At 42.5% G+C, this 12,317-nt stretch overlaps 1 protein-coding gene across 3 annotated transcripts in view; it reads right to left on the bottom strand.

Annotated features, from left to right (window-relative positions):
* Positions 1–12,317, bottom strand: part of LOC148050299 (uncharacterized) — a 100,659-nt gene that overhangs the window by 87,533 nt on the left and 809 nt on the right. For all 3 annotated transcript variants that reach the window (XM_087745323.1, XM_087745324.1, XM_087745326.1), the window contains exons 2-3: positions 8,227–8,363; positions 4,575–4,755 (exon numbers count right to left, since the gene is read on the bottom strand). Coding sequence is in view for 1 of the 3 variants with exons in the window: in XM_087745326.1 (XP_087601452.1) it covers positions 4,575–4,674 (100 nt within the window). In the remaining 2 variants the exon portion in view is untranslated. The remainder of the gene's footprint in view (positions 1–4,574; positions 4,756–8,226; positions 8,364–12,317) is intronic.

Below are 12,317 nucleotides of genomic sequence, written 5' to 3'. Positions count from 1 at the left end.
CCCAAGTCTATATCTTTTAAGCATAGACTTTCTGTGTGTGAGGGTTTTTGGTGGGAAGGGATGTATGGAGGAAGCTTAAGCAATACTGAGTTTAAGCCAAATGCAATGGTTTACGCCCAAATCAGAGTAATCTGTACTTGTGCTGTCCTCCACCTTTCTATCGGAGACTGTGCTAACTAAACCTGCTGCACTTGCAGTATTTTGAGTCTGATTTTCCAATTTCTGTGTAAGCATAATAAAGCAAGACTCAAACTGAGACTAACTATAGGCTTTTACCACCTGAGGAAAAGATCCATTATGAACCTGCTAAGCTTTGTCATGGTACTCACTGCTTTACTCCCAGATTGAAATTCACTTTTTTTTTTTCTTTTTCCTAAGAAGAATTCATTCATGGCAACAATGGGAAAATATATATATTTTGAAAACCACTTTCTAAATACATAATAATAATTTTTAAAAAGGTGAAAACAAAGACTAGAAGCTTCTATGCTGAGAGCAGAAGATACTGTCCATGTGACTGATGAGCACCAGGAGTCTGCACGCTCATGTGTATTCCTTGAAGACCACGTTGCATTCCACTGATAGCCAGTGCTGAGTCAAAGCTTGGGAAGCTCCAAGTGCAGGAAAACTGGCTCTAATAAAAGCTATCTAGATGGTGTCCTCCCAGGAGGCATTTCACCCACCACAAAGATGCAGGCATATCTGGGGTAGGCAGCAGCTAAGCGTAAGTATAATATAGAGGGAAGTGAAGAGTCTTTTCTGCAGCTGAACAGCCAGGGGTATTTTAGGTAGGAAGATCCTGTTTGGAAGCCATTCAGTCCCGTGTCTACTCTTGCTTATATGTCATGCTTTAAAGCGTGCCTAGTCGTGACCTCTGTTTTCCATCTCAGGTTGGAGGAAGGAAGATGGTGTCGGGATGGGCAGGGGTTAGTTCAGGACCTGAGTTCAGCACCTCACTCTGCACAGACTGTGTATGGCTTGGGGAAAGTCACTTAAACTCAATTTCCCATCTGTAAACTCACAGTATTATTGCAAGTGCAAATACTGCCAGGGCAGGGAGGAACCTGAAAGGGGCTGAGTCACCAGAGCAGCAGCAAACACCACCATTTATGATGGATTGGGAGGAAAAGGTGCCCCGTTCCCTGGTACCCAACCCAAATCACCTCAGGATGGTGTTAATGAAGCTATAGCATGTCCAGGCTTTGGAAAGGGCACATTCTGGTTAAATATTTCAGGTGGGCACTACTCTGCAGTGGGTGCATGGCGGGGAACCTCTGTGAGCAGGGTGGTCAGAGGGGACCCGTCTCTGCGCGAGGTTCAGTCCACAAGCAAACCCCTTTGGTGGCCTGCCCAGCTATGACAACAACAACAACAATCACTCTTCCCTCCTTAGTGCCATCAGGATCAAATCAAAGCTACACGAATCTCTGTCCTCTCCCTTCCCTGATTGCACCAGAGGCTCAGAGAGGCTGGCTCTGGCTTACCAGTCTCATTGGATTAGCTTGATAAAACACCCGTTTACCTATAATTCAACAGACTGTAAAAATCCTTGTGGCTATTGCACAATAAGGAAAATAAATAATAATGTGCCTTAACAAGCATCAGTCCAAATACCCAGGATTTGATGCACCCGATGATAAACAGCAGATTTACTTTCCTGGGAACGCAGACAAACTAATCAGATTTAGTTGGCAGCTATGAAAACACAACCGATGGGAGGCTGAGCGCCGGCTCGCACAATCCCCACCGTCCCTGTTAACGCGGAGGGGCATGAAAGGAAAGGACGTTAAAAAGATATCGTATCATCATGTCCCTGTGCTGGATGCAATGCCCTGGCATGCTGACAGCTGGCTGGCAGCTTTCCATCCCTGGGAAGGGGAATACTGGTCTGCAGAGCCCAGACAGCAGTTTAACCCCAGGGTCAGAGGCCAGTCAGGCGTTATCTACCGACTGGGCGCATTTCCTCCGCATCTGTGACTTCAATATTCCCGAAAAGACACTGACAGGAGGATGAGAGCTAATGGGGTCTCCTCTGGTATTTAGAAATTTAAAGGCCTGAATTCATTTTTAATGACCTTGGAAACTCACTTTAAAAAAAAAAAAAACCTAAACAAAAACAAACAGTCAAAAGCAATTTACATTGTGTGAGAGAAAGAAAAATATTTTTAAGCCTTCCCTACCTGATTTTTTGAGACTTCTAGCTGTTGGACAAGGAGAGGATTGCTGTGCACTTTGTTAACTAAAGTGTAATTTTCAGGATAACATTCTGACTATGAGATGAATTGTACAGTTGTGCCTTGGATGTAAACTATTAAACTTTTATTGCACAGGATGAAAATAATTCCTACCTTAGTAAGGCAAAAGCCATCATTATCTCTTTCCTGTTCTTCAGCACAGGTAGAGTTTGACAGACCCTTGTCACTCTGCATGAGGCATGGAGCTAGTTTTTGAGCTAAGCACTTATTTGGTGCATCCCTGAGATGTTTTAAAGCCACTCTTCATTTCCAGCTGTCTTGGAGGTGCCAATGTTGTATAGATTGGAGCAGCCCTAAATCTGATCATGTTTATGTCCCCTGCAAAACCAACAGGGAGCTGCTCTAATACCTTGCAGCCAGGCAGGCAGACGGGGTCCTTGATTATGCCCCATCTGCCAGACACCAGGATGGAGAGGGCAGGGATGCCAATAGAGCCCTCCTTTGCTGCCAGCGACTTGCTGCTGGTGGGTGCCCCAGGTACCAGCCCTCCCACCAGGATGGCTGCTTTGCATGGGCAAGGACTATAAAGCAGCCCTTGCTGCTACAAAGCACAGGGCCAAGGTCTGTCATGAGAGACAAAATAAAGCCAGGTGCAATTACCCTGGTATAGTTGAGCTGCTTTTATTGATTATGCTACACCATTAATTCTAGAGTAATGCAGCCGTGGATGGAGCCAAGATGACTGTCTCCAGCATAGGAGGCTCCAACATTTTTAGGTCTACTGCAATTTGATCTTTTTTCTTTTGTTATCTTTTGCTTAAGATGATGAAATCCAAACATTAACAATCCAAACACTAACTGATTGGGCACTATTAATGGACCAAAGAGTTTTTCCCGTATGCTTAGCTAATTATTATACAGACCTCACCAAAAAATAGTGACCAGAAGACACGTCATAAGGACTTTTTTGACAGTTCTTGTGAGTCACTGATGTTTACTGACTCCTTCCCACCCATATCATAAAACCATCCTTATGATTAACATCTTTACTGGCATCCTCTGTGGAGGGGTAGCCAACACCAACATAGCCTCTGCATTTTCAAGGTGACAGAGATGGATGAGGTCATTTTCCCATCCCTCATGTCATTTCCCTCCCCATCTACAAGGGTATTCTCCTAAGGATCAGCCTAATGGGGGTTTTGTCTAGACTACCCTTTAATTGACTCTAGCAACAGGACTTCCTCCATTTCTCCGGGGAGATCATTCCACTGCCCAACAGACCTCACTGCCAGGAAATGCTTCCTGATATTCACCCTACCTCCTCCTTCCTCAGTGTCCTCCCAGGAGCTGCGCTCAGATGATGTCGTGTACAACCAAAGCTGTACATCCCATCCATCTCACCAGTGTGCTTGCACATGGACCACACTTCCACCAGTCCTGTTAATGTCCATTTGTGAAGTAGTAAACTTTTCTCCTTTCAAAGCCCTAGATGAACATAATTATTTTCATTTACTCCCTTGCCTGCACATTAACTTGATTAGCTTATGGAAAAGAGTTTTGATAGCAGTGGCAGAGGGAATACAACCTTTTGGGAAGCCATGAAAAACAATTAATCACATGTTTTTAATTTACTACAGGGACAAAAAAATGCTTACATGTTTTCTTCGATAAATTCAAAATTCAGAATCTAAAAGAATGACTTTTCCAAATGATTGTTTCACAAGAAATCAGTTTAGATTCATTTACTGTCGAGGTAATCATGTAAATAGTTAACAACAGGTTAATAAGGTAGTAATAGATATATTAATAATGAGTAAATCAATTGTTATGGACTCTTCAATACTGTGCTAGCCAGTTTTATATTCATCTATGCTATTAGAACTGATGCGCTTTAAATAATCTATAACATGTTATTCATGACTTGAGTATTCTTCTTTATTAATAATTTACTAACACTTTATAAACTATTTATAATTGCATTCCTCATGTAAAAATATGATCTTTGATCCAAAAGTGAATAATAACTTGGGACAGTCTCTACTGGTCTAAACTGGTGACACATAGGAAACCACCATGGAGCTGCTGAAGCAGCATCTGAGCAATCCACACAGTCCCCACAATTTGCTTCAACTGGTTTTGTGGCTCTGAGGAAACCTGACAGGCAACACGAATTGATGTGTAATTTTGCAAAACTTAATAGCAAAAGGTGCTTAGGGCATGACTAACACTCTCTCGTTGTGTTTGAAAATCCCTTTTCATCTGCTAATTTGGAACCACATTAGGAACACAGGCTAAGAGGGGATCACCTAGACTATCATTACGCAAGTAGTATTATTATCCTTGTTATTATTATAGAATTGTGACTTCTATTCATCGTACCTGTACCGTCCAGGCACAGAAACAACCCCTGTTCCACTTCAAGCACAAGCTGAAAATGACTGGAGAGATGCCGAGAAGAAATGGAATAATAGGATTTCATCACCCAGCAAAGGTCAATGGTACTCTGGCTTCATCAAACAGGAATTGCCACAGCTGTACTCTTCCAAAGATCCACCAAGTCCTGGAAAAAAGGAATGTCAAAGCCTTGGAAAAAAGTAATCCATTAATTGCCACAGAGGAAAGAAAGAATCGAATTTATTGGTCAGCCAAGGAATGACTAGAATGCATTAGGAGAGGTGTTTTTGGTAAAAATAAAAATAACGGTATCAATGTTGAAAGCACTGATAAAAACCTGTGGAAATACTTCATCTAGTTCTGGTACCTGTATTTAAGAACAACCCTCTTACTGGGACAAGTACAGAGAAGGGTATAAGAACATGACAGGAATGCAATGGCTCCCTTATGAAGAGGTTAAGGGACTTTGTCTTATATAAACAGCTAAAGATTAAAAGAGGTTATGATGATACTTCTTAAATGTATTCGGGGTTCAGGGTGCTGGGGCCAGGGGAACAGTAAAGAAAGAGATTATTTAAATTGAAGGACACTATTGGAACTAGATCAGTTAATTATAGATCGGCCATGAATAATCTTACCATGAAAATGAAAGTACAAGTATTGATTATTTGAGCATTGAAACTCTGTTATGGTTTTCTAAAATTAAGCAGTTATAGTAAGGAATCTGAACTGGAATTTGATAAGCCTTTGAAAGGGATTGTATTGCCAAGGAGACATGAAGCTGCGTGCCAGTATATCCCCAAAGGGCTGAAAGGAGACTGGATTGCTCTTTATTTGCATTGTATTTATCTTATGCATCAGGTTTCTGTGGTTACTTCTGGAGAACTAGAAAGATTTATCCCCCCCCTCACCCTTTTTGTCTTCTGGCAGGCTTATGTGGTTTGTCTGGGTTCAGTTTTGGCCTTTCTTTGAAGTATTGCTGATCAGCCATCATGAGGAACAGGGCGTAGAAAGATGCAGCAATATATGTACAGATCCACTCGTCTCCACTTAAGATGGAGGCTGGACCTGATGGATGAACTCTTGGGAGCAGAATAAAGTTTGCTGAATATACCTAGACAACATAAACATCTTTTATTTCTTTAGATAATTCAATAGTACAATATATGAGTGATGGGGCAAAATAGAAAATGGAAAGAAAATTCTTCTGGGTATTTGTACTACCTAGATTTGATTTTGAACTCAGTCCCCACATGCTTGCTACACGGTCTGTCTTAGTTTGTGTCTGAATGACCTTTGAAGGCTTGAATATCCTGGACCCTTCTGAATCAAGTTTGGGGCTGCAATTCTCCCTCTCTGGAGGAAAAATAACTTCAGAAAGAGCTGGAACAGAAGAAGGATTTGTTATGGCTTATAGATTGGGTGATTTATCCAGTTTGGAAACAGTGACAAAAACGCTATCTCCTGTTTCCCCAGAATAAGGCTGAATGGTGGAGAAAATTAGCCAACTTCTTTCAATAAAGTTTTTTTTTTTTTCTCCTTAATTATTGTTATTGCCAGCTCAGCCCCATCATTCGACTATCCTTAGGAGATTAACTTTTTTTTTTTTTTCCCCTGCAAAGTAGTTTCTAACAATACTTAATAATTTTGCTGGAGGAGTGGCCCAAGTAACTGGAGTGTTCTCCTGTTCTGTCCTCCCACGCACAACTCAATCTTCCTCCGTGCTCGCTCAGGAACAGCAGCCTCCTCTTTCATGCGTCTGTGCTATAAGTGGAAAGAGGATTTGACTTAAAGGGACACTGACAACTGGTTTAAAATCTTGAGTTAATTTGTTGTCAAAGTCATTTTTAACATAATTTGGGGGTTTCTTTCGAGTGATGAGAGAGCGAGGGATCTGTTAAATGAAGGAGAATTAATTATTCCCAGTCATTACTGAAAATACAAACACAACCAGGTTGTGTTAGAGCAAATGAAATTGATTTTAAACAAAAGTGAACCTGACCATTTGTGTTTCATTGCCTCCTCTCTGGCACTGACAGCAACCTTTCTCCGAGGCAGGCTGACTTCTCCCGACTTCACTTCTCATTTGACAGAATTAAGTATTAATCTGGCCACTTTTAGAGAAAGCTGAAAGATAACCCTGTTTGCTCAGACCCTCTCAACTGATTAAGTCTTGTTTCCCAACTGATTGGGAAGATATATGAGGGTGACAAGCTTTTGTCTTGCAGAGATCTTCACGTCTGAAGTCTGTAAATTCTCAGTTCTCTCTTACCACACCTGTTTCTCCCTTTAAGCAGACAGAAACTTAAACAACAAATCTGAAATTTAGGACCTGAACAGAAAGCTCCAACTTTTCTCTTCCCAAAAGCCTTTCTAAAACATTTCTGGCACCTCTTTCTTAATCTGCCGCTTAACATTATTCCTTTCCTGCTAAAAGATGTTAGGATACAAGTTTTGTTGTTGTTTGTTTTTAATGAAAAACATGCTATTAGATCTATTTGCATAGAAAGCCAACACAGCAGTAAAGACAGGATAGGGGGTTGCTAAATGTTGATGAGAACTGAGGCATATTAACCAGATATAAATGTACTGATCTGCTCTCTGGCTTTGAAATGATTGCTAAAAGGCTTCAAACCCTTTCTCTCACGGCCTATAATGTAGACAGCGTGGTGCAGAGGAACATAATTAACTCCACCTCAGCTCTTCCCTGCCTCCGTAGCTGCATTAGGAAGGATTGTGTGAGACTGATTCAGAGTTATTCTGTTAACAGCAAAAAAAAAATGAACTGCAACCTCTCCTGGCACGTGTTTCCAGCCCCAGAGTGTCTCTTCAGACCACAGAGAGACAAAACTCCTGCTCAGGGGGATGCTGTGGTCACAGCTGCAAGGTGGCCAACGAAGCAGCTGGGTAAGCAGAGGGGTGCAAGCCAGCAGTGGAGTGGGATGCATAGGGCATGCAGGACAAATCCCTGGCTTGGTAACCATCGCAGCACATTAGCCATCTCTCCTCAGCCTCCTCCTGCCTAAAAGTATTGGGGAAAGAAGACAGAGTAGTCAAGAGATGTTATCCATGGTCATAACACCAAATTCAGTGGCCACCATGTTGAAACAGCTTAAAGACTCTTTGGAACTTGCATCAAGGCCAAGCTTGCTCCATAGACAAAAGTGACAGCTAAGCTACCCATGTATGACACTACTCACAAGCAGAAACAATCAGCCTTGATGGAGTATTTCACAAAACGGTCTCCATCAGGCGCCAGCAGCTTTTTAAATATTAACCAGCGAGATCTGCTGGCTGCCTCTCTGGGATTACCGTCTCTGACACTGGTGATCCCAGAGCGTCAGCATAATTTAGCAGCCAAACCCTGGCTCCCAGCGAGTGGCTTGCAGATGTGGATTTTAATTAAAAATATTTAATTTTCAGCTCCAAGTTCCATTTGCTCTACCTGGCGTTACTGTTTCTGGTGCTCATCACACTTCAATGCTGCTCTGAGGAAACCTCAAACAGCTTCCTCCACCTATGGCAGCTCTACCGAATGGCCCCATTGAGCACTGTTTTGTGTTCAGCTGTAACAACCAAAATAGAGAGCTACAAAAAAAAAAAAAAAAAAAAAAATCATTTGTGGCTCAGAACCTACCTTATACCAGAGCAATTCACTCAGAGATTGGCAATATGGAAAGTGCACCTTTCTAGCCCCACCAAAACACATCCCTGGAGAACGTGTTTATTGTTTTTCATCCGCAGGAGACCGAAATCTCTGGGCGTTACTCAAATCTAGGGGAAAAAAAGCTAAGTTTAAATTAGCACCTCGGGGTTGTAGCATACGTTGTTTGACAACTAACTCCAGAGCCCAGCTGATACTGTGGCCCTTTTGCTTGAGAATGTTGCATTCCCAGAGCTCCTGCAGCCTCACAGGCTGGACCTTACATGGTCCAGTGGGACCTTATATAGTTCCTTCACTGTGCTATTTTCCTTGCAGAAAAAGTTAAGACAGTTCTTCAGTGAAGAGTTGCTGTTTCATTTTTTACTCATCACCACTTAATTTACCCTGCTTCAGTTTATTTAGTGTGAGTAGCTTTATATAAAATTTTCACTAATAGGTTTCTACATCTGCAGACATATACTTAGTGAATCCCTAATCAAACATGGTTAGAATAGCTTTTAGTGCAGGGCCTACTCATAAAAAAGGTTCTACCTTTGTCCTCTGATTGCACACTGCAAACAGCATGCATACACAACATTCTTCCACAGACAGACACCTCTTTCAAATTTGGCAGAGAATTTGAGTATTTTGGAAGTTGTACATTATGGTTGATAAATATCCGAAAAGATATTTTGAGATTACCATTTAGGTCCCAGGTTTTTAGGCAGTGTGGAAGAAGTTCATTTTCCTTATGTGGGAAAATGGAGCAGAAATCAAGAAAAGAACCCAAGGACAAATAGATTTCACTATACTAAATATCCAAATCATTCAATTTTGAGGTGTTGTTAATTATTATGAATAGCTGAGAATTTTGATTATGGAAAATATTTTGAAACTTTATTGGGCTTTTTATGTCCTGGTTTATTTCCAATGAGGAGGTTCATTCTTCTTCATTGCTTTTGAGAAGAGAAATAAGGAGTCCTACATCCTCTAAAGAAACTCCTGTTAAAGAGCATGTACAACTCAGTGACTGCAGTGCCAGTGAGAACCCATCCACAGAGGAAGACTTTGTGAACTGTTAGGGGGAAGGACAGTACATGGTTGTACAACACCTGATACAAGGGAGGCATGACACATGACCCTTATCACAAATAGAAAAATAAACATCAACAAGACAGATCAAAGAACACATCAGAAACAGTAAAAATAAAGTTAAAAATAATCACGGATAACATTTAGCCTGGAGTGCTTTTTGCTTTGTTATTCTATATTGACAGTCCCACCTAGAAATGGGTCTCTAAGACTTTTTGACTTGTAGACAACCCAGTTTGCTCTACAGACCCCAGTGTATCCATTGTCACCCTTGGGAGGGCCCCAGGGCCTTTGCTATGCTGCATCTTTGGGGATGGATCAAATGGCTCTCAGACGAGAACAAAACCAGACATTTTCCAACCAAATACCTCTCAGGTCACTGAGCAATGCTCTGGTGGCTCTGCCTCTCCAGTAAATGCCCATGCTGAGGCACATCAATAAGTACCATTGCCTGAGGAACCTTCCTCCTCTAGGGTTTCTGTGCTGATGGCAGGAAGAAATGTGTGCCCCTGCCTTGGCCAGCACCATGCATGGTCCAGCGAGCTGGCTGAAACCACTGACACAGGCTGGGTGTGTGCTGAGATCCCAACCCGCAAACTGGGGCATTTGCAGTGTGCACATAGGCTTTGATCCACCAGCACTGCTAGTGACGAAGGTAGAGAGGGCAGAAGTGTAGCTGGCTGAGGGAGAGAAAATGAGGAAGGGCAGAAGCCCCTCTAATTACCACAGCTCCACAATCATTGCTGATGACTGTTATCAGCTGTTGCAGAGCAGGGACACAAGAGGACTCCAAGTGAAGGAGTTTCAAAAGTGGACTTTGGAATGAATTGCATCAGCCTGTTGCTGCACTGAAGTCCCAGAGACCAGAGCCCCTGTGCCAAATGCTGTAAAGCCAAACAAAAGCTAGTCCCTGATTATAACAACTTACAGCCTTGGAATACATAATTATTAATTCAGATGATGCTTTATGTCAAGAGCTACTGCTTTACAAGACAATCAGGTACTGCCACAGATGATTGCCACAGCAAGGACGTTTGAGGGCTCTCTCAAGATCATCTGGTGAGTGCTGCCATAGGATCCAGAGCACAGCTGCTTCATCACTCTGTTCCTGGCTGTCATATCGAAGGATAGTAAAATCATATCACGTAGTCATTTCCACTGCATGGAAATAAGCCGTATTACTTCTACAGGGGGACAAATCTCTTCTACAGCTAAATCATGCTGCATGAATACATGTAGAGTGACTCCTAGAGTTCCTCAGGAAAGAGCAGCCAGGTTTTGCAGGGCACCAAACCCTCGTCCCCAGCCATCTCACCTACAGACTAGACAGTGGAAATCGTACCATGCTCGTGCTCTGCACTACAGGATCCCAGGCAGGCCCTCTAACAACCACTGCTGGCTTTTCTTTCCTTGTGTCCTGGAGAATCCACCAACAGTGACCGATAGATTGGTATTGCTACTCTGGGTGGGCAAAGCCGGTCAAAGGACACTTTGAACATCAGGCAGCTTTCCCATCCCTTCCAAGCAGCTCCAGGACATGCACAGTCTCTGAGCAAAGATGAACTGCCCAAGACCCTCAACATGAACATCTCCACGCTGATTTTCGAAGCTTTTTGAAGCAGTGAAAGGCTGCTTCAGAATACTGAGATGCCAGACACTGAAAAACATCTCAGAGAAAGAACATTGCCTTTTTCCCCTTCATCTCTTGCCTGCCCCACTGCAGACAGTGGTTTCAACTTCTCTCCTTCCTCACGACCCATGGCATGAGTAGCAGACCATGTACCCAGCAAAACCAGAAAGGGGTAGCTCCAAATCTTTGTCCAAAGCCAGGCGGTTTCTCCTTCCCCAGTCAGAAACAGCATGACTTTAATATGGTAATGATGTTCTGCATTAACTTGTTCTCCAAACAAGGACCAGTTTGTCATCAGACAGAAGTGGAAAAGGGTCATCCTTTCCTGCCCCTTCCGCACATAATTCCTCCTTTCAGGGGGGAAAACTCCAGTTATCTAAGTCTGTTTTCCACAAAGAGTGACACCTCCACAACCAGACTCCTCCTCTTGCTTTTTTAGGCTATGAACAAGTCCTTGGTGTTTTGGCCAGGCCACTTCTCCAATACAGCTTCTGTCATTAGGAAAAGAAAAAAAGAAAAGAAAAAAAAAAAAAGAGAGAAAAAAGAAAAATCTGCTTTTTTGGGAAGTTCTCTTTCTTTTTTCTTTTTTTTTTTTATTTTTTTCCCCTTTCTTACATTCACACAAGCAAAACAACAAGAGGGTCCTCTGATGAATGTGGTGGATCGCCATGGTTACGGTTCAGAGATGCGGCAAAAAGCAATTATGGCGGGACATAGTGGAGGGGAAAAAAAAAAAAGAAGAGAGAAATGCACCTCTTTGTCAGAATTTCAGAACAGCTGTAATAACACTTCTGCACCCCAACCAGTGCAAAGTAACTGAAATATTGTGGCATGTTAAATGCCAACGCATTAAATACCAGGATTTCAATGTCACATTATTTAAAAAGACAGGAAGCATTAATTTCCAGCTGCACTTTCAGCTTGTTAAGTCATCTAGGGGGAATAGGGAAAAAGGAGCAAGTCCATGGCACAGGGCCTCACATTTTGAGGTGTGAAATAAAACACTGTTCAGCGAGGCAGTGGAATGCACTTGTAACAGATTTAATCTGACAGCAGCTGCGGTTTCCTATTTAAGCTTTGTGTGATTTATTTTTCCCCTTGGTGTTGGAGCTCCTGAAAGAGACGGCGACGCTCTCCTGACCTTTCTCAATCTGAGGATCTCAAAGCGCTTTACCCCTTGTACTCATTTTCACAGCCTGCGCTGGGCGAGGGAGGTGGGTCATCACTGTTCTCACACAGTAGGTGAGACTCGCTTGGGTCTGATCTTCCTAGCTCAAGGGTCACAGATGGAATGTCTTGGTTTGGGCCTCTGCAAGGACTGGGAGATGCAGGAAATTCTCATTTTATATGCTGTTATTTTAAG

This window comes from Nipponia nippon, unplaced genomic scaffold, assembly GCF_047370975.1.
Source record: "Nipponia nippon isolate SJK-2023a ecotype South Korea unplaced genomic scaffold, ASM4737097v1 scaffold_9, whole genome shotgun sequence".
NCBI classification, from domain to species: Eukaryota; Metazoa; Chordata; class Aves; order Pelecaniformes; family Threskiornithidae; genus Nipponia; species Nipponia nippon.
The sequence above is the reverse complement of the archived record's forward strand: the minus strand, read 5'-3'. Positions and strand labels throughout refer to the sequence as shown.